Source organism: Vigna umbellata, chromosome 4, assembly GCF_029865625.1.
Source record: "Vigna umbellata cultivar VRB3 chromosome 4, Vumbellata_1.0, whole genome shotgun sequence".
Taxonomy (NCBI): domain Eukaryota; kingdom Viridiplantae; phylum Streptophyta; class Magnoliopsida; order Fabales; family Fabaceae; genus Vigna; species Vigna umbellata.
The window spans coordinates 12,971,586-12,992,729 of NC_142168.1; the positions used below are offsets into that span (position 1 = coordinate 12,971,586).

Below are 21,144 nucleotides of genomic sequence, written 5' to 3' on the forward strand. Positions count from 1 at the left end.
CAGATGCATGCAATAATAAAAACTAATACGTGGTGTAGGTAAAAATTTAAGAAGTAATTTTAATAAATTAAAAATATAATAATAATAAAACAATAAAATCTGAAAAATGGTATTTCTGAGACACTGTTTTTCTTCTTTTCAACTTCTGTGACCGTTCCTCGTTTTCTTAAACCAGAGATTGACTCTTAAAAGAAATGGAGAATTTCTTAAAAGTGTTAATGATATAAGTTTCCATGTAGATAACAGAAATAAAATTGTTAAAAATATTTGCTCTTATTTTGTCAAATCTTCTCCGCATCTTGCAGGAAACACAGGTACACACAGTCTTACTTTGTCGAATTTGCTCTTATTTTGGTATCATACTTCCACAACAGATTATTGTGTTGTGCACCATCTGCTTGATCAAATTCATTGTTGGTTTCTAGTTTTGTGTAATTCTACCTTCAAAAACAATGCTTATAATGTGTTTGTTACAATATCTGAACCACATCATGCTTGTTGTTAGAAGATAAAATTGGCTTGATTTCGAGGATCAAGTTCGTATATGTGAATGCTTAGTTTTACAGGAAAATACATTTTGTAAGAACTCTCACCTGTGAAGCTTTGATGACATTCTACTCAAAACTTATCTCTGAGCTTGGGCGTGGAACAAACAAGCTTCAAAGGTCACCATCCTATAATCTGCTTTTGCCACTGTTTCATACTCTAGCTTGTTGTTAATCACAATTGGGTTCCTTCTCTTTATGGTTTCTTTTGTTAAGGACAAGAAGTTTCGTAGTTTCTTTCTAAAATACACAGTAAACTTAGTTTTAAGAGCCCTAATCCAACATAACTGACGTCATTTTTTATCCAAATGAAAAACACATTTACTTCTGTTCTCTAAGGCACTGATCATCTTTCCCTAAATGCATCACCTCCAAAATATTTGCTTCATACTCTTATTTTATTCAGAATAATGTTTTTTTTATTCTTATAATTTGATTAGTTACAAAAAAAATTCATTTCAGTCTGCGGGTAATCAATAGACATGTTTTATCCTACTTGTCTCTGCATAATATGTATGCCTGGTGCTCTCTAGTTTGCTTAAAATCTACAACTCTGAATATATGAATAAGATAATAGTCGTATCCGGGAGTTTCAACTTCTTCCGCTCTAGTTTGTGAACACTTGCTTGTTCCAATTACTGACATAGTAGAAGTGATGTCACATTCCATTTGCATTGATAATCAGGGCATGATTGATAGAAGTTATCGTTGAATATTATGCACTTTTGCAATCTGCTTCAAGTTATGGACCACAATGAATTGTAGAACTTGTGATATCTTGAAATTGGATGAAAGGAAAAATTATATTTAGGAACAACTATTAAGATACTATGGTGTGGTAGTATTGTCCATTGTGAATATAATTATAGGAAGATACGATAAATGTCCAAACAATATAAAACAGGGTGTTCTTTAGATCTGAATTGTAATAAAATTGACTTGCTGAAGAACATTATTTCAACTAAAACTGAAGAAAAGGACAGATACAATTCACTATTATTGATACATGGAAATTCACGATGTTGTGGATGGATCTATATACAGTACAGTACATGGAGTTTCCCGTGGGGAGTATTTATCTTAGTTTGTGTTTTTTTTCCGTATTTTTTCTTTTTCCTTGATCCTCTTTTTTTACTCCATCACCCATAGTATGTCTTATCTCAACATATGTCGTTAGAATGCAATAGCATCAAAATCAGAGATCTGCCACATAACACAAAGCATAGTAGTGTTCGGTTGAACAGGCTTACGCTGATTTTTGAACACACAATATTTGTTGGATTAGAACAATATTTGACATAGTTCTTGCTCTTATTTTAGTGCTCCTGATTTTTTAATACCAAATTGTGTTCATACTTTGCAGAGATTGCTTATTCTGGTTATGCTGTCTTGTTGAACATGCTCCAACTATTGTGTCATCCCCTACCAAGACTTCATATTTCAGGTCCTTTAAACCTCACAATCACGAGTGCATGCATCAAAGAACTTACAGAACACTGAGGAATCTTTCAGGAGTTCCCTCCTTGTCTTCTTGGTCAGGTCTTCTTCTAATGCAGCAACCAAATATCTTTGGAAGGCAAGGTATTCTGGGAAGCTGGCTCCCTGCCAGGTACATAAATAATGAATCAGTTGAGCTGAAGACTGACAATGATGTTGTGCGGTTCTCTCTGGACAAGTCCGATGATATTAATTCTACAAAAAAGACCCAGAAGAACAAAAAAGTTAAAATGTCTAAAAAAGCTAAAGTGAATGAGCTCAGGTTCTACCGTTTGAAGGCTAAGAAAAAGATGAATTCCCCAAATCCAGAGATAAGAATTAGATATAAGCTTGAAAAGGTTGGCTTTCATTGCAACTTTAAGTTCTAGTTTAAAGCTTTATCCTCTATGTTTTTGGACATGCTCCAATTTTCTAGCAGGTAACAATGGTATAAGCATTATTCTGGTATTCACTACGTTAATGTGTTTCTTTTCTTTTTTGTATGGGTGTTGAAATAATAAATATTGCTGCTTATGGATCTGTATGCAAATTCCTCCATGAAATTGTATTTTGTATTTGGGAAAGTTTGTGAAGCTATATTTTTCATTAAGACATGATTACTTCGAATATGAAATAATACAGACATGATTTAGTGACTCAGATAGGCTGGAACGATGCTTTGTTTTTTCATCCTTAATTTTTATTTTGTAATGTGGGGGTCTTTTGTTTTAACTTATAATTCTACAGGCCAAGCGGAAGGAAGCTTGGTTGATTGAGAAGCTGAGAAAATATGATGTACCAAAACCCCCTCCAGAAACATTTGATCCTGAAATTTTAACTGAGGAGGAAAGGCATTACCTGAAGCGCACAGGTGACAAAAAGAAACATTATGTTCCAGTCGGGAGACGGGGAGTATTTGGTGGGGTAGTTCTTAATATGCATCTTCACTGGAAAAATCATGAAACCGTAAAGGTTACCTGCAAGCCTTGCAAACCAGGGCAAGTACATGAATATGCTGAAGAGCTTGCTCGACTGAGCAAAGGCATTGTAATTGACATCAAGCCAAATAATACCATCATCTTTTACCGTGGAAAGAACTACGCACAACCGGAAGTAATGTCTCCTCCAAATACATTATCAAAAGCAAAGGTAATTTACATTGCATTTGTTATTCATTGGCTAAATGTGTTTGGTGATAAATATATTACGTTATTTTTATTGAAATTATAGGGTACTCAGATTATTATGACATTTGTGTCATGATGTGATAAGAGAAACTAGCCCAATAGTTCTATTTTCTTGTGAAAATTTTCCAGGCCTTGGAGAAATATAGGTTTGGCCAATCCCTTGAGCATACTAGCCATTTCATTGAAAGGTTGGAGAAAGAGCTTGAAGAGTATCATCAGCACCTTGCAAAGTTTGGAAAAGGGAAAGAGGATACCACCACTAACAATGTTAGTTTTGGCATATTACTACAATAATGTTTTTGCCTATATGATGCTTGATTTAGACAGAAATGTTTTAAGCAGATTCGTTTCCTTGTCTTTCTGTTCTTTATGGAAAAACACGCGTGATGGGCTTATGAAACAGCTCGATTGCACTAGTAAATTATAATGTAAAAGAAATAGGATGAGAAAAAGAAGAAGGACTATAAGTTCTTACAATTTTAAAACAGCATATTGCTCCAATGGCCCATTTAATAGAACACATTGTAAAGTGTAGTTATTTTGTCAGGGATTGGAGAAGCATGACTCTAATTTTTCTGGACGCCAAATGTCACATAAATGAGGCTCACACAACCTGATCGTGTTGGCTTTGGAGGAAATGTAAGATTCGTAACCTTCATCATTTTCAAGTGGTTTAAGGTCAGCATAACTTTTGCATGATATAGGAAGTGTCCATATTAGGATTGAATCCTGATGTCACAAAGGAAAAGGTTACTAATTCCTCATAACAATACACGTTACATGATAATATGTCGTTTTAAATGAATTAGTGTTATTAAGCATGTGATACCATTGGTTTATTTCCTCATATTTCCTTCATGATCCACCAGAATGACTGATATTTGCACTTTTTTTTTTTCAAATACATAGAATTATTTGTTCAGTAACCTTCAATAACACCATATATCTCACAATTTATTCTATTTAATTAAATTCAGAGTTTTTATTTTCATTTTCATTTTATAATTTTATTTTAATTATGAAATTAGAACAGTAATAATAGTACTGGTGTGACATTCTTCTGTGTCCCTCCCATCCAGTCTTACACTGTGGGAACACCTAATAAAAGAAGAGGTGAAGCCCATAATTTATTTGGACTTATATGATTTTTCACTGATAATAAAGAGTATATATATACTAATAAAATATATCAAAGTGTGTAATAAATATATATTAAAATAATTATATGCACGAGGACAAAGACGACTATGAGAAGGTGCGCAAATTACAGGACCTGTTAGTCATTATGAGCTTGTTTTAGATTTTGAGTCAATTTTATTAAAAAGCTATTGTAGTAAGAATATTACATTACAGAAATAACTTAATTACACTCCCATTTCTAATAAATGCAAATATTTCAGCGTCTCCCATTGTATGTTTCATTCAAATACAAAACAATTCACTTTATAAAAAAAGAAAATTACAATCAAAATACTAAAAATTTAAATATTATCATAAAACATTATATTTACTGACCTAATGCTAATATACAATATATTTATACACAAATTATAGAAGCTGATTCTAGCCTTAGAAAACAAAGCACGGAAGGTTAAATAATTTTGTTTGACAGTTGTTATTTATTTTTTAGTTGTGCACTTTTTTTTTTATCAGATACCGTGACTTTGCTACAACCCAATCATGTTGAGTTACTTTTATAAAATCCATATTAAATTTATAGAATTTCATTGTTTCAAAAATAAAAAATATTTGTCAAAATTAATATACCACCAACCAACCATGATTCAAAGAACATAATCCTAAGAAGTAACAAAATATTGAAAATTGATCCTACGTAGTTAAATTCATTTTCAACATAACATAACTACTGGAATCTAGAATGAAAAAAATTAGATGAAGAGAAGACACACAAACAGAGCATTACCTAGAAAAATAAAATAACGAACATTTCTTTTTTGTTCTTCCAAAATTTGGTAGTCAACATACGAAATGTTGAATACAACATTATCTTAATATATATTTCCATAGCACATGCACATGCATTGGTAACGGTGTAAAGAGAGTGATTGATATTGAAGAAAGAGATCATGCGAGAAAAAATAGGGTCAAACAACGTGAAGTAATAGTATAATGATATCAAAGTATGAGATTTTCCAGAACATTTGAAGCAAATGCAGAGTTCAGTCAACCAATGGATTCGGCTAGCTATTGCTGTGCTGTGATGCCACCATTTTCGTAATCATCATGCATTCATGCTCCAACTTTGGCGTTGACTTTTATCCTTGTCAAACGAGAACTAGCTACACTACACGTTCACGTTCACAATTATTGATATTATAAAAAGTTCTAATCTTTCACGCACCAAATTTATTAATTTGCAGGAATTTTTTTTTGGGTACACTCAGAAGAAGAAGAAGCTGTGAGATATGGCGGATTCCTCACCCTCAAGTACCACAGTTTCAAGAACTGCCCTTCTCCTTTTGAGGGTTTTAACCTTTATCTTTCTTTTCATTGCACTCATTCTCATTGCTGTAGCCAAACAAACTGATGATAACACTGGGGAAAAAATCAAGTTCAGTGATTTCTATACCTATAGGTAAGTATTCATTGCATGGTTTATATATACGTATATCAACCTTTCTCTTCGTTGTAAAATTTATTAAGAAATGTAAAAGTGAAATCTCGTAATTGCAGATATATGATCTCGACTATAATCATTGGATTTGTGTATAATCTGCTGCAAATGGGGTTCTCAATCTTCACTGTGGTATCAGGAAATCGTGTGTTAAGTGGTAATGGTGGTTATCTGTTTGATTTCTTTGGTGACAAGGTACATATTTCATGTCATAACAAGTTATATATATATATATATATATATATATATATATATATATATATATATATATATATATATTCATCAATCTTTTCCTGTAAAATCTGATAAGATTTTAAACAAGTTTGCATTGTGAATTTGCATGAACAGATCATATCGTACTTTCTGATTTCTGGTTCATCTGCTGGATTTGGTTTGACAGTGGAGTTGAGAAGAGGTACACCCTCCAACTCATTTACTGACAAGGCACACGCTTCAGCCAGTCTTCTTCTGATTGCATTTCTGTTCACTGCCGTGGCATCAACTTTCACTTCCTTTGCTTTGTCAAAGAAAACTAATAGTTAGTTAGCTTAATGCAGAAAAAAATAGTGATGTTCATGGATTATAAACTGAAAATTCTTTCTTATTCCTTCCATGGTTAATCTATGGTTCAATTTCTTTTGTTGGTCACTCAATTGTGGATTTATTTTTACCTTGTCTATATATCTTTTTCACTGTATTTCTCTTTCTGAATATATGAAACAGCTGTGTTCTTTGACTTTTGAACATAGTGAATTTTTCTCGTTTCACTCTTTGCTTTGCTTCTATTCTCGTCTACTCGTTATTAAATTAAATTATGCTGACTATAATCACCGTTTTTTAACTTCTATATCATTTCTCAAACTGACATCTTTTAAATAAATATTTGAAAGTGTTATCTATCAATGGTAGGAAATTTGATAAATGGACAATTTTTTTTTAAAATTTATTAAAATGGGTAAATTTTAGATACTATTACTTATATCATTGTGGGAAAACATGATTTTACAAGGAAGTAGTATCTAATGTATGATCTTATTTTTATTTTCAATGGTCGAAGTTGTACTTTCAAATACAACTTTGGTAAAATATTAATTATTAAGTTGTGAAATACAACTTCACTTATTTTTAAACTAATTTTTTAATCATAACTTCATTTTTTAAGCTGGAATAAATACAATTTCGCTTTCTTTTAACTAAATTTAAGTACAATTTCACTTTTTTGTAAAATTGTGTTTACAAACATAACTTAGTTATATAATTATTTATTTAAAAAAAATATTCATTTTTATAAATTATGAAAAAAAATTACATTACTTTCGTGATTTTTTATCCTTAATCTAAAATTCAAAAGGAATACTAGGGTGATAATAACATATTTTTGGATATCAAAATGACAATAAATAAATTATTATATACAAGAGTTTTAGGTTAAACAACTTAAAATTCCAAGAAGTAAGTGGTTTGATAATTTTGAACATCCTCAAACCGCAAACAATCAAACAAAATGACCTGCAAAGTGCTCTTAGCTTTTAGGTCCTGTTCTTTTGAGTGGATTTAAGAGAATTTGAAGATAAATTTTTGTCGTTTATTTGAGTGAATTTGGAGGTAAATGAGAGTGAATTTGGAAATAAAATTTGTGAGAATTAGTATAGAATTGTATTGACGTGACAAATTAAAAAAATTTATTTCCGAATTTACTCTTATTTACCTCTAAATTCACTCAAATAAACGACAAAAATATTTATCTTCAAATCCTCTCAAATCTCATCAAATCCACTCCCTCAAATTTATTCAAAAGAACAAGGCCTTAGTTCTTGAAAATATTTCCTTCATCTCCTTTACTCAAAGGGATATAGATGTAATCCTGACTTTAGAAAAAGATAGAGATATAAGAACTATATATTAGTATCTCTTATATTATATATAGAAAATGATATTTTAATACCAACATTTTCTTTATTTTCATTTGACATTAACCTTTATTATCTTTTTCTCTTTTTTTTCCTTTAAAAATATAAAAAATTATTTTTATTAATATAATTTTATCCTTATAAAAGAAATACATGTGGATGCCATAAAAAGTAGTAATAAGTGTCAAACCATCTTTTTCCTTTCTATACGTGTTTGGTTTGAAGACTTCATTAAACTAGTAATATAATATATATTGGTTTCTAATTGAACTTACTATTATAATCGGCATATGATTGCGCTGATAAGATGAAGTGAACGTTGACTAAGCTATTAAATATTTAAAATATGATTAAAATAAGATAACAAATGAACTAAAATTAAACCTTGAAAATATTTAAGAAGGAAAAAGAAAATACCCATCTGTATGCCATAAATAAGGCACATACCCATCTGTATGCCATAAACAAGATATTCTTATAATTAATGGAAGTCCAAAAGTTAAAAACATCAATACAAGATATAAAAGTCAACACTTTGAAATTTTTGGTTTCTACAAAAATACCAACGACTTTAATTTAGATTATTTTAATTTTATTAATTAGTGACGAATTTTGTTAAAGATTCTCGAATCTAAGTGTGAATGAAATATTCTGAAATCAATGTCCAGTGGTAATTATCGACATGTTTTGCTTAATAGGGTCAAAGTCAACTAATGTGAAGAAGCAGTGTTAAGAATGATCAAAGAATGAGATGGAGGTTTCGCAGAAATGATAAGCAAAGCAATGAAAGGTGTAATGCCAGCAGTTTCAAAGTCATCCATTTACGTTTCATTCGGAATCATTAGGCATCAACTTGCCTATTGACTTTATCCTTATCACACTGAGTAAACGATCAGAATTACAGAACACGTACGTTGTTCATCATTCTCGGTGTTATAAAAAGGTCAAAAACTAAACCTAAATTATTCAGAAACAAGGTTTTTGTTTTGAGATATACTAGGAAAATGCCTGAGACGGTCGTGAATACCACACCCTCCAACTCCTCCACAGCTTCATCAAGAACTGTGCTTCTCCTTATGAGAGTCTTAACCTTCGTGTTCCTTCTCATTGCTCTCATTCTCATTGCCACACTCAAACAAACTGATGCTGACACCGAGGAACAAGTCAAGTTTAGTGATTTCTATGCTTATCGGTAAGCATGCAACATTGTACTACAGTTTATAAAATTTACATATTCTCATCTATATGCATACCCTTTTGACTTTTATAGCATGCAACGTGAGAAAGATTTTTACTTGAAGCTATAGTTATATGATTGAGGATTGATTTTCAAGTATATTAATTTACAATGTGTCTCAATGAAAGTGAAAGAAACCATACTGTTTTGTAAATGCAGATATATGTTAGCGACGATAATAATTGGATTTGCGTATAACCTGCTGCAAATGGCGTTCTCAATCTTCACCGTGGTATCAGGAAACCGTGTGTTAAGTGGTGATGGTGGCTATTTGTTTGATTTCTTTGCTGACAAGGTAAATCTCATGTTATAAAAGAATATATATATATATATATATATATATATATATATATATATATATATATATATATATAGGTTTAATAGCCAATTTAGTCCTCACTTTGGTTGAAAAATCTCAATTTAGTCCCTCGTTATAAAAGTGCTTTGAATTAGTCCTAACTTTTAAAATAGTGGGTCAGATTAGTCCTTTCTGTTAAATATAAGTTAACAAAATTAATGGATGATGATGTGACACAACTTAAAGCTAACGAGGGACCAATCTAACACATCAGCTTTAAGCTGTGTCACATCATCATCTATTAATCTCGTTAACTTATATTTAACGAAAGGGACCAATCTGACCCACTATTTTAAAAGTTAGGACTAATGTAAAACACTTTTATAACGAGGGACTAAATTGAGATTTTTCAACCAAAGTGGGGACTAAATTGGCTATTAAACCTATATATATATATATATATTAAGAAGTGAATTTTAAGTTTAAGGTAACCTCACAAAATCGACTAGTCCTCTTCACGTTGAGAGACTAGATATTAAAAGATGATCCAATAACGGTTTTGGGTAGAACAACATGTCCAATAAACAACAAATATTGATAGCATATGTTTTAATATAACTCTGATATCATAGTGAACTTTAAAACTCTACAAAATCGACTTGTAAGGTGAGGTTTGTATCTATTTATATACTTAAAATTAGTCTTATCTTTAGTTGATATGAAACATCTTCTTCAAGTCAAGATATATATATATATCTCAAACATAAGATTAGACATTAATGAATGGTACGATAACGGTAATAACCAGGTAGAACAACATGTCCAACAAATAACAAATATCCATAAAATAGACTCTAATATAGCTCTGATATCATAGTAAACTTTAAATCTAACTCAACTTTACAAATTCGACTTGTAAGATGAAGTTTGGATCCATTTATTTTTTAGTTGATACGAAACTGTGACGAACAAGCTTTTTGTAATGATTTGTAATAAATACTGTGATTATGAATGATTGTGTTGTTAATTTGTATGAACAGATGATATCATACTTCATGATTTCGGGTTCAGCTGCTGGATTTGGTGTGACCGTAGAGTTGGGTAGAGGTGTACCCTCCAACCCGTTTACCGACAAGGCAAACGCTTCTGCAAGTCTTCTTCTGATTGGATTTGTGTTCACTGCCATAGCATCAACTATCACTTCCTTTGCTTTGCCAAAGAAAGCTAATTGAAGCACAAATTTAATCATATCTTGTAATTCTTTCTTATTATTGTTTCCTTCCCAACTTAGTAATCAGGTTTAGTTCAATTCAATAGATTACTTTGAATCTTGTTTATCTCTGTTATGTACTTTCACTTCCCAATATATAAAGCCAAATTGTACTTGTTTTTTTTTTTCTCAATAGAATGGGTTTTTCGTTTGTTGAACGAATGAGTGCAAATTTACAATCATGTTATCTTTGATTTTAAAACATAACAAAAATACATGTAAATTAAAAAAAATCAGAAAATAATTATAAACAATGTATGATTATAGTGTTTTAGGTCGTTTATTACACAACTTAGCGTGTTACACATTATAAATATGCATATTTATGAAAGTTTAAATTTATAATGAGTAAATACTTTTAAGGTTTAATACTTTTTTTGTTCTCAATTTTGGTTGGGAATGTTCGAAATGGTTCTATTTTTTTTTTCTGTTCATTGTTGTCCTAAAGAACGTAATTTATGTTTAATTTAGTCCTTTTTGCAAACGACTGTCCACGTGGATTCCCTTCAAGCACAGAGAGATGGAAGGTAGGAAGAGGCCGAGCAGTGAGGGACAAGAAGAAGGACACCAAACGGATGAAGAGGTGAAGCTACCGAACGGTGGAAGCACGGGAGCCGATCGATTCGCCAGAGAGATTTGTAATTTAAGCTCATGGTCTTGCAGATTTCTAGTTCTTGTGGTTTGCAGGTTTGGGGTTGGCGAGGATGATGGAGGTGTGTGCCGCGACGACGCGTTGAAGAAGGGAGAGTGGTAGTAGTAGCGGATTTAGGTTGGTGCTAGAGGAGGAAGACTCGTGATTTGCTGCAGGTTTGATGGCGTCGCGGATGGAGATGTGGTAACGCGATTCTTACGGCGGCGACAACCTGAAATGGGCTTTGCTGCGTAGCTGTGGGGGTGGCCTAAGGTTTTGGGAGCACAAGGAAGATGATGGCGAATATGGTGGTCTGGTGAGCTGAGACCCTAATTAGAAATACATTTTCAAAAATTAGTGCTTAGGTGGTGGAGAAGATGATGGAGGTGCAAAGATGGTGGTTGGTCGTGACCGTGGCAACGACAGTTAGATTTAGGTGGTGGCTAGGGTTTCTTTGTAAGGGAAATTAGGACTTTTGGAGGTAGGAGATAATGATGACGTGTCAAGGGTGATGTGTCATTTATTGCACAATTGGACAGTGCGTTGTTAATGATTTAAACGTCGTCTGCAAATAGGACTAAATTGAGCATAAATTACGTTCTTTATGACAACACTGAACAGAAAAAAAATTAGGACCATTTCGAACATTTCTAACCAAAATTGGGATAAAAAAGTTATTAAACCTAATAAGAAATCTTTTGAATTGTGATGTAAGGATGTTTTTAGTTGTTTATGACTTTATATTAATATTTATACAAGTTGAAAAATATACATATGCAAATAAAAAGAAGGTTTACCTTTTATTTTTTGGCGTCTCAATTGGGTCCTTATTTTTGTTAATTTGATGCAAATAAATCATTTCCGTCAATTTCATCAAACGGCGTTAATGAATGTGTGACGTGGCCTGAGGACAGTATTGACACGTGTAAGGCCACGTCACACATTCGTTAACGCCGTTTGATGAAATTGATGGAAAGGATTTATTTGCATCAAATTAACAAAAATAAGGACCCAATTGGGACGGCAAAAAATAAAGGGACCTATTTCAAATTCTGAACAAAAATAGGGACCTATTGAGACATTAAACCTAAAAAGAAATATGGTTTGAGATTATTTAGAAACAAATATGATAAATCATTTTAGTCTCACTTGGTTATTTATTTCATTAAAATATAAGTTTGAATATTAGGACTATGTGATAACTTTTTTCAATGCTTTACTATGATTAAGTATGGAAGTTGTAGTGCTTTGAGGAATTATTAGGATAATTAATTTAGTTTCATAACTATTGGAGTCTACTTTACTAGAAAAATTAGATAAATATTAGAAGTTAATTAAGGATTAAACTTGACTTGAATAATGGTGATTTCAACATCTACAACAACTTATTTAATATTAGAGATGAGATTCTAAACATGTGAGAAGAATTTCTTTTTTATGTTAATGATCATGATGTTATCTTTATATATATATATATATTAGAAAATAAAATATTTATCACCAAACCAAAAAGTAGTAATAAATAAAATACACAAAGACATTTTGTCTCTCAAATAAGTTGAAACAATAGGAATAATATTTATTAAAATTTATTATAAATATAAAATTATGAATAGTTGAAACAGATTGTCATCCAAATAAGAAACATAATATTACACCAACAAAAAGTAGAAGTACAAGATATTAATTTTAGTTTTTTTAAATTAATAATAAAACGTATATTATTATTATTGGAATAAAAATAATAATCGGAGAGGGTAACGGTGGACGTTTGTCTTCCTGCAAACACCTTCTATTGACGCGAGAAAGAGCTTCCCACCACACCACACGCGCCAGTGTTGCCACCGCCCGGAGGTAACGGAATTCGAACCGGAAGTTAGAGAAGGCAACGAAGGAGTTGGGGAATCGATGCGATGATGAAAAGCCATGTGCGTTAGGGTTTGCGTTCTGCATTCAAATTCCGAACACTCTTTCAGTTTGAGGAAGCGACGAGTGTAGCGTGCGTTTGAAAATGAGCATTGTTCCCAAAGAGACGATCGAAGTTATAGCGCAGAGCATTGGGATAAGCTCCTTGTCTCCCGATGTCGCTCTCGCTGTCGCTCCCGATGTCGAATACCGCATGCGCCAGATTATGCAGGTCTCTTCCGCTCTTTTCTTTTTGCAGCTATCAACTCTTTTTTTGAGTGTGTTTCGATCTGTAGTATCGTTAATTTTAGGCGATTAGACGAGTGTTGTGTTGACCTAACTCCTACCTCTTAACACTGTTTGTGTTAACCTCAGGAGGCAATTAAGTGCATGCGGCATTCTAAGAGAACCATTCTCACTGCGGATGATGTTGATGTTGCTCTGAACTTGAAGAATGTTGAAGTAAGTTTGAGTCTTAAGTGATTGAATTTTGGACTGCCAATAAAAAAGTGTTCGGGTAGTTCTTTTTGTTTTGAGGAATGCTTTCTTTTTTCACCTTTAATTTTATAACCATCCACTAGTCCTTGAACTAAAGTAGTTTGTTTCGATCAAGTGAATCAAATGTGTCTTTGCTATCTTTAAATGCAAAGCCCCTAAAGTACAAGCACTATATTAGTTTTCCGCTTTTGTTTTATCTTCCGTGGTTCTTCGTACATATTGGTTATATTAGATAATTATTGGTTTATGATTCCATATATATATATATATATATATATGTATGTATGTATGTATGTATGTATATATAATAAAAAGGTGTGTGATATGTGCAAAGATAAGTTCATGGCAAATTGATCTTCATTGTTCAAACTGTTCAGTAGTGTACTCAAAAGTTGTGGAAAGATATAATATAACTAGCTTCATTTATATTCGAACTGAGGATTGGCTGTGCATTGAGAGTAGTGAGGATTGTGATTTTACGGGTTCTTGCTATTTCCAGATAGAAGATGCATATTAGAACTACCTTGTGGAATTTTTTTGTGAATTTCTTTTCTTTTTGAGAAAAGAAAGCATAGTTGTTGTCTCCAATCTCATTATCGATTGTTTTCCTCCTTGTGACAGCCAATATATGGATTTGCATCTGGTGGTCCTTTGCGGTTCAAAAGAGCTGTTGGACACAGGGACTTGTTTTATATTGAGGACAAGGATGTAGATTTAAAAGAGGTAAGGGTGTACTCAATCATTTTCATTGACTCACTTCAATTGGATTTCAACCTGTGCATCACCTCGTTAAAATTATATAGCTTCTGTTAATCATAGGTTATTGAAGCTTCTTTACCAAAAGCACCTCTTGATACTGCAGTTACATGCCACTGGCTAGCCATTGAAGGTGTGCAACCTGCTATTCCAGAAAATGCTCCTATAGAAGGTATGTCTCTCACCTTGAGTTCTGCCTGTATTCTTTGGCTCAGATGAAACTAGGTTGTATGGTTTAGCTGCATGGATTGAGGGATCTTGGAGGTATGATTTTGTTTGATGTTATACTTGTCAGCTTGTTGTTTTGACTTCCTCTGGTTCATGATATCATGAATTTTTACTCTAGTTAGTGTTTAGATTGGGAGATGTTATTTAAGTGATTTTGTTTGTCACCATAGCATGGTCAGCTTTATGGGTCTAAAATTTGTGGAAAACATCAGTATCTTTATGCACACTAAATCACTAGAAATTAGAAATGGAAAACTAGAAGAAGTATACACATCCAATTAAATATACTGATTTTCAGAAATATTTAGTTATATGTGTGTGTGCGCCCCCATAGAATCATATAAATATTTTGCTCCTTATAATTTTGGAGATGTCCATCATACAAACAAAACAAACAGGAACTGTTTGGCTGCTTAATGCTTCGAGATCCATTATTTGTAAATTCTTCCAATTTAACCTCTACTCTCCTAATACCCCTTTTAAGAATTATTATTTACTTATTATTTTATATGCAGTAATTTCAGCTCCTTCTGATACCAAAAAGCATGAGCAGAAAGATGATGACCTTCCAGTTGACATCAAATTGCCTGTTAAGCATGTATTATCCAGAGAACTTCAGGTATTAAAATTGTTAAGGCACCATGAGCTATCTTGTTTCACATCTCGTGATTCATTTTTGTTAGTTTTATTGTTTCTTGCAGATGTATTTTGACAAAGTTGCTGAGCTTACTTTGAGTGAGTCTGATTCAGCTCTCTTTAAAGAAGCATTAGTAAGTTTGGCTACTGATTCAGGACTTCATCCACTAGTTCCATATTTCACATGCTTTATAGCTGATGAGGTAATAATATTTGTCCTTTTATGATGTTAATGGATAAAAAAAGAATTTTCACCTTATTGTAGCTCACTATAACTGCATGCTTCTCATTTCTTGTCAGGTTTCACGTGGTTTGAATAATTTTCCTCTTCTATTTGCCTTGATGCGAGTTGTTAGTAGCCTTCTGCTAAACCCTCACATCCATATTGAACCTTATGTAAGTTCACCCCTTGTTGGTTTAGTATATTTGTTTATATTCTTGCAGATGAAGTATGATCTTTGTTTGAGCACAGTAGTATTTTTAATATCTACGTAAATATTGGTTGTTTCATCCTTTTCTATTTGGTAGTCTGTTGTCTACATTGAACTTTGAAAGTATTCTGAGATATTTAAGTTGATTTATCATTTGTTGCTTGTCCATAAAGATGGCCCCGAACAAACTTGGTCGGTTGGCCCCATAAAAATTTGAAAGCAAATAAAAAATGTGCTTTCTACTGTATTTTCTTGTGGCCTGCCATGTGGCCTGACGCATCAGCCTCAAAGCAAAGGTCAGGCTTGGGTTCTGTTTTAGTAGGTCTTTTTCTGGCCAGATAGCAATGGTTTAGGTCGGTAGTCCAGTTCTTAATGGCTTTTCTTATCTTGTAAGGTAGTTTCAATGTTTGAATGATTATGGAGAGTTGTGAAAAGAAAGTAGCATGAATAACTAGAAAAGTTTTTCCATATAGGTGGGTTTAGCCACATGGATCAAGCACCACCATGTTGTTTAGAAAGGCCATTTGGTTATTGCTTTGTTCACTCGAACGAGTTTATGTGAAATCCTTGCTTAACTCTTTTCTTTCTGTTTGTGCATGTTTCAGCTACACCAGTTGATGCCATCTGTTGTGACCTGCCTCGTTGCTAAAAGGTTGGGCAGTAGGTTGGCAGACAACCACTGGGAACTTAGAGACTTTACGGCTAACCTGGTTGCCTCAATATGCAAAAGGTGAGATATCCCTCTTGCCTTGTTTATTTCGTATATATGGAAATAAGCAGTTTTCTATATTTATTGGTATGTGTACCTCCATGCTCGGTATCCCCATTTATTTGATGGTTGATGCAATTTGTTCACGTCCTTTTATTTCCTAGTAGCAAAGAGAAAGAATACTATATTTATTGTGTATTTCCTTTCAAATTCACCTATGTTTTTGGAGATCCAGTTCAAGGACACACTTCCTGGCATGGTCATTGGTATTTCAAGATGTAGAATTTGGTACAAACTGTTGAGTCATTGTATTGTAAGCTTGATAGTCTAGTTTTGCTTGATGACTTTAGGCATGTTGCTTATTTGCTGGGCTTTTATTGATTTCATTTCTATTTTTCTTACATTAACTTCATGTTTCATGCAGGTTTGGACATGTCTATAGTAATCTCCAGTATCGTTTGACTAAAACATTGCTGAATGCATTCTTGGATCCTAAGAAGGCAATGACGCAACACTATGGCGCGATTCAGGGGTTGGGGGCACTGGGACCCAATGTGGTATGTGTCTCTCCCATGTTCCTGGCGATTGTGGAGTTGGTCAAAAGCCAACAGTTGGAAATATACTTTTGGTGGTTTAAAGATGACAACTTTCCAATGCAATTTTTATATACGCTTGTCATCATATTATCATTAGATTAACATGCTATTACATTACAAATTCAGTATTGTTTCGTATTTATAATTTTAAGGTTTAAATGACCAATTTAAAAGGAACCTTGTATGGTATATTATGTTTGTTTGTTTAATTCAAAGTAGGTTTGATACTTACATATGAGGCTCTGATATATTTTTAATGTTACTTATTGCTATGGAAATAGGTTCGCCTTCTTTTGCTGCCAAACCTTGAGACATATATGCGACTTCTTGAACCAGAGATGCTTCTGGAGAAGCAGAAAAATGAAATGAAAAGGCATGAAGCTTGGCGTGTTTATGGAGCCTTGCTGGTAAGATATGCTGTCACATATAGCCACTTGCTAGTAAAAAATAGGTGCTTTTCCAACTGAAAAATATCAGTCTCGGTATAATGTGGTTGTTCTGATGATTGTATGTAATCTATCATTCAGCGTGCTGCAGGTCAGTGTATATATGATCGACTAAAGATGTTCCCAACTTTTTCAACTCCTTCTCCTAGTGCTGTCTGGAAGACCAATGCAAAAGTTCTTACTTCTTCATCTCGTGAGTATTTTCCTTGTTTCCCTTGAAAATACTAGTCACTAGTTCATGAAATACCTACTATAATCCTTTTAAGCCTTGGAGGGAAATCTTTTTTGTTTGGGCATTTAATTTAAGGTAAACAAGTATATATAATACCCACAATATATAATACCCACAGAAGAAAGGGATCTGTTTGTCAATATTAGCATCTAACTGCGGCAGGGTTGAAGCAATAGTTAATTGTGCTCATGATTGTCTCTACTAAATCATACAGGCACATAGCATAGACATAATAAATTTGATTTAAGTTCAAACCTAAATAAATTCATGTATGGAGGATTATTATAATTGAAATTTAGAAATAGAACTGTTAAATTAAAACAAATTGCTTCATCAGGTAAATTGACAGTTTTTGTTCGAATATGTTATTTTCCTCGAAACTTACTTTTCCTATTTTCTCATTGTCACTTTGAATTGTTTGTTTACAATATTTCCTTTTCTTTTCCTAACTGTTTCTGTATATTAGCTGGGATTATCTGTCACAGCAGGCACCAGATCTGTTACTTGGTTGTTATTTTCTTAAGAAATTCTTAATGCTGATGTACTGGGAGGCGCTGACTTAACGTTCAATGTTCTAATTATTATATAAATATTGTTTGTACTTTTCCGTTCTTTGTTTGTATACTTACTCCTTTTCATAATTGATTACTTAGGTAAACGCGAGGCAGACCCTGACCAATTGGAACAGCAGCCACCTTTGAAAAAAACTGCTACCGACGGAGAGGTTGGTGTGGTCCCAATGAATTCCTCACCCGCTCACAAGCAAGAGGAGGCAGAGACTCGAGCTTCTCCAGTTGATTCAATTATTGGTTCATCATCTTCTGCACAGATGAAAAATGAGACTTCTTTAGATGGCGAACTTAGAAGTAACAGGGGTGATACTCAGGCATCGAAGACATCTGCTGCTCTCACCCAGGTTTGGAAAGACGAGCTTAATTCTGGACGGATCCTGGTATCACTGTTTGACTTGTTTGGTGAAGGAATTCTTTCTTTCATTCAGGCTCCTGAGATGTATATGTTCTTGTAACTTTACAGTAATTTGATGAATAGAGCACGGATAATCCATTGACTATTAATTCGAGAACAAACTAAAATTCCTCCATGGCATGCGAAGTCCCGGTTGATGATTTCTTTAGATGTTAGTGGATAGTGCTCAATGGGAATCTAATGTTTGCGTAGCAAGTCAAATTCCTTATTGTAGCCTATTCCGAAATTCAAATGATTATGGAAAAAATACTATTTGTACTCCAAATGGCTATGTATAGACTTGAAGAAAGAAAAGAGATTGGAAGATGAAGAGAAAAGGAGATGTGATGTAAATGAAAGAGTGGTAAAAGAAGTGTATTTAGTAGGGTGTGAAATGAAAAAAAGATTGGTTCTAAGGAGGTTTTCGGATTTAGAGTCGTAACTTTTACTATTCTCAGGCGCAAATTTTCCTTTGGACATGTAAAGGGTCAGATTGAGACAGTATAGTTCATTCCGTGAGTAATTTAGAGAAAAAACAAAACAGCTTGAAAACAGTAATGGCAACAAAACAGGACATTAAAATATTACAATTCTAGTAGAACTCTGTTGATCGGAAGGTTGAGTAAAGTAGTACTCAAGCAGCTAGTTTATTGGTCTCCCTTTCAACAGCTGTTTTGAGGATGCTGTCTTCTTCCAGGACCATCTGAACTGGCACGAAACCCAATCCATCAGCCATGGCAAGCATCATCTGCCTGGTTTCCTTCTTGAATTCATCCAGATCAATCGTGCCATTCAAGTTGTGATCGAATTGTACGAACAAGGATTCATACACCTGAGCAAGCTCATCTGGGTCTGGCTCTACATCAATACCGAAGTGGGTTTCCAACACCCTAAGGCTCTGGAGCTCCTTCAGCATCTCTGCATACGAGAGAAGGCCATCATTGTCTGTGTCAAGGCGAGCAAAACGGTTTCTTACTGATACACTGAATGCTTCCTCATCCTGAAGGAAGTTCACTATGGTCGCACCATCCAAAATTTCTACACTCATATTTCTGTTCTACTTGAGGTCAAACGGAAGGTAGGTTTTCTGGACAAGGAAAGGAGAGGTTTGTGTATGATTTTGCAAATGCTGGTGCTTTGATGAAAATACTTGATTCTCTATGTATTAATTTATAGTGTTAATAGTCGGTTCAAAGAGCATATATTCTTCAATTACTCGTACAAAAGATTAAATGGTATCGAAACATTCCACTGTTTTGTGTCCTACGTTTGAATAGTAGTGTCTTGGCTTGTTTATTCTTTAGTTTAGCGGACTGTATTGGATGCTTCCTTCCAACCTTAGGTAGCGATTCTTGGTATTTTCCACAGTTTTCCACAAATTCACACTTGTACGGTGGAAAATAATTGGCATATGGGGTAAATTTTGTAAATAAAGACTTAGAATAAGACTAAAAAATGTTGTCATGGTTAACGTGACCATGCACTTTAAAAATATGGCGTATTAAAAATTGAATTTATCATTAAAGGTGTCACATGTCAAAATTAAAAAAAATAATTAAAATTTTAATACATAATATTTTTAAATAATGTTAATGTTAATTTAAAGAAGGAAATAAACTAAATCTTTCTACAAAATAAAAAAAATCAATTGAATAAATATAAATATAAAAACCAAAAACAAATTAAATGTCTAAAATACAAATATCGAATATTAATTAAGTCTAGTTTTTCTTTTAATAAATTTAGTGTATACAATTTATTTCTTATTACGTTAATTTTGTTATACATAAGCTGATCTAGTTTTATTTTTTTTTATTTTTGTTCTAGATGTATTTGATGAAAAAATTTCTTCGAAACAAAACAGGGAGTGTCCCAGTTTATAGAGAGATGGTCTTCCACTGAATAAACAAAGAATAGTTTGAAAGTCTTAAACATGGATAACCACTCATTGTTTTAATATATTCAATAACTAAAGTTATTATGCTTTTAAGGATCTTCTTCGTTTATACTTTATTCTTTCTTAATAAACTAATCACAAAGCTTATGTGTTCCGTAGCACATCTGTTTTTTTTTTTAAAAAAACCGGACCCGGTCTGGTCCGGCCCATCGGTCACTTAATGAGAATGTACTAAGTAAATATTCTGCAATTTAGTTTTGAGAATGTACTAAAATTAAATTCCCAAATCCGTTAACTAAATTTCAGAATAAGACGTCAATAGTTTCTAATGTTTTAGTGTCGTTTTGTTTTTTATGCACTCTCACCCTATTATCTACCTGTGAAACCCTAATATATATATATATATATATATATATATATATATATATATATATATATATATATATATATATATATATATATATTACATTATGATAGAGTTTGTATTTTTTTGTTTGAGTTTTTTTTATTAAAATAGATTGAGTATATTTTTGTTTCTTGGATATAAAAAAAGTGCAAATTTTAAAATTAAAGAAAAGAAAAAACAAAGCAAAATTTATGCATCTATTTTTTATCTTCGTTGATGACTAGATAAAAATTCATGTATAAATCACAA

The 21,144-nt window shown here is 32.8% G+C and overlaps 5 protein-coding genes across 6 annotated transcripts; 4 read left to right on the forward strand and 1 right to left on the reverse strand.

Annotated features, from left to right (window-relative positions):
* Positions 1 to 5,638, forward strand: LOC124833377 (RNA-binding CRS1 / YhbY (CRM) domain protein). 2 transcript variants are annotated; one of them, XM_047307849.2, is made up of 7 exons: positions 1 to 314; positions 567 to 665; positions 1,909 to 2,380; positions 2,769 to 3,170; positions 3,338 to 3,475; positions 3,756 to 3,847; positions 5,590 to 5,638. In XM_047307849.2, the coding sequence occupies exons 2-6, from the start codon at positions 607 to 609 to the stop codon at positions 3,807 to 3,809; spliced, it is 1,125 nt and encodes a 374-aa protein (XP_047163805.1). In that variant the 5' UTR covers positions 1 to 314; positions 567 to 606; the 3' UTR covers positions 3,810 to 3,847; positions 5,590 to 5,638. The 2 variants fall into 2 exon arrangements, with proteins under 2 accessions (XP_047163805.1, XP_087970833.1); XM_088114707.1 differs by lacking the exon at positions 567 to 665 and having other exon boundaries at positions 20 to 314.
* On the forward strand, positions 5,635 to 6,610 carry LOC124833367 (CASP-like protein 4D1). The gene is made up of 3 exons (XM_047307837.2): positions 5,635 to 5,804; positions 5,903 to 6,038; positions 6,192 to 6,610. The coding sequence occupies exons 1-3, from the start codon at positions 5,635 to 5,637 to the stop codon at positions 6,384 to 6,386; spliced, it is 501 nt and encodes a 166-aa protein (XP_047163793.1). The 3' UTR covers positions 6,387 to 6,610.
* Positions 6,611 to 8,690: 2,080 nt separating this feature from the next.
* LOC124833378 (CASP-like protein 4D1) lies at positions 8,691 to 10,683 on the forward strand. The gene is made up of 3 exons (XM_047307853.2): positions 8,691 to 8,945; positions 9,150 to 9,285; positions 10,329 to 10,683. The coding sequence occupies exons 1-3, from the start codon at positions 8,758 to 8,760 to the stop codon at positions 10,518 to 10,520; spliced, it is 516 nt and encodes a 171-aa protein (XP_047163809.1). The 5' UTR covers positions 8,691 to 8,757; the 3' UTR covers positions 10,521 to 10,683.
* A 2,252-nt stretch (positions 10,684 to 12,935) lies between these two features.
* On the forward strand, positions 12,936 to 18,728 carry LOC124833368 (transcription initiation factor TFIID subunit 6). The gene is made up of 12 exons (XM_047307838.2): positions 12,936 to 13,326; positions 13,470 to 13,556; positions 14,214 to 14,315; positions 14,412 to 14,520; positions 15,092 to 15,195; positions 15,278 to 15,415; positions 15,513 to 15,608; positions 16,249 to 16,373; positions 16,777 to 16,909; positions 17,230 to 17,355; positions 17,476 to 17,587; positions 18,280 to 18,728. The coding sequence occupies exons 1-12, from the start codon at positions 13,201 to 13,203 to the stop codon at positions 18,651 to 18,653; spliced, it is 1,632 nt and encodes a 543-aa protein (XP_047163794.1). The 5' UTR covers positions 12,936 to 13,200; the 3' UTR covers positions 18,654 to 18,728.
* Positions 18,729 to 19,080: 352 nt separating this feature from the next.
* On the reverse strand, positions 19,081 to 19,844 carry LOC124833369 (uncharacterized). Its single transcript, XM_047307839.2, has one exon. The coding sequence runs from the start codon at positions 19,638 to 19,640 to the stop codon at positions 19,227 to 19,229; it is 414 nt and encodes a 137-aa protein (XP_047163795.1). The 5' UTR covers positions 19,641 to 19,844; the 3' UTR covers positions 19,081 to 19,226.
* Positions 19,845 to 21,144: the final 1,300 nt, after the last annotated feature.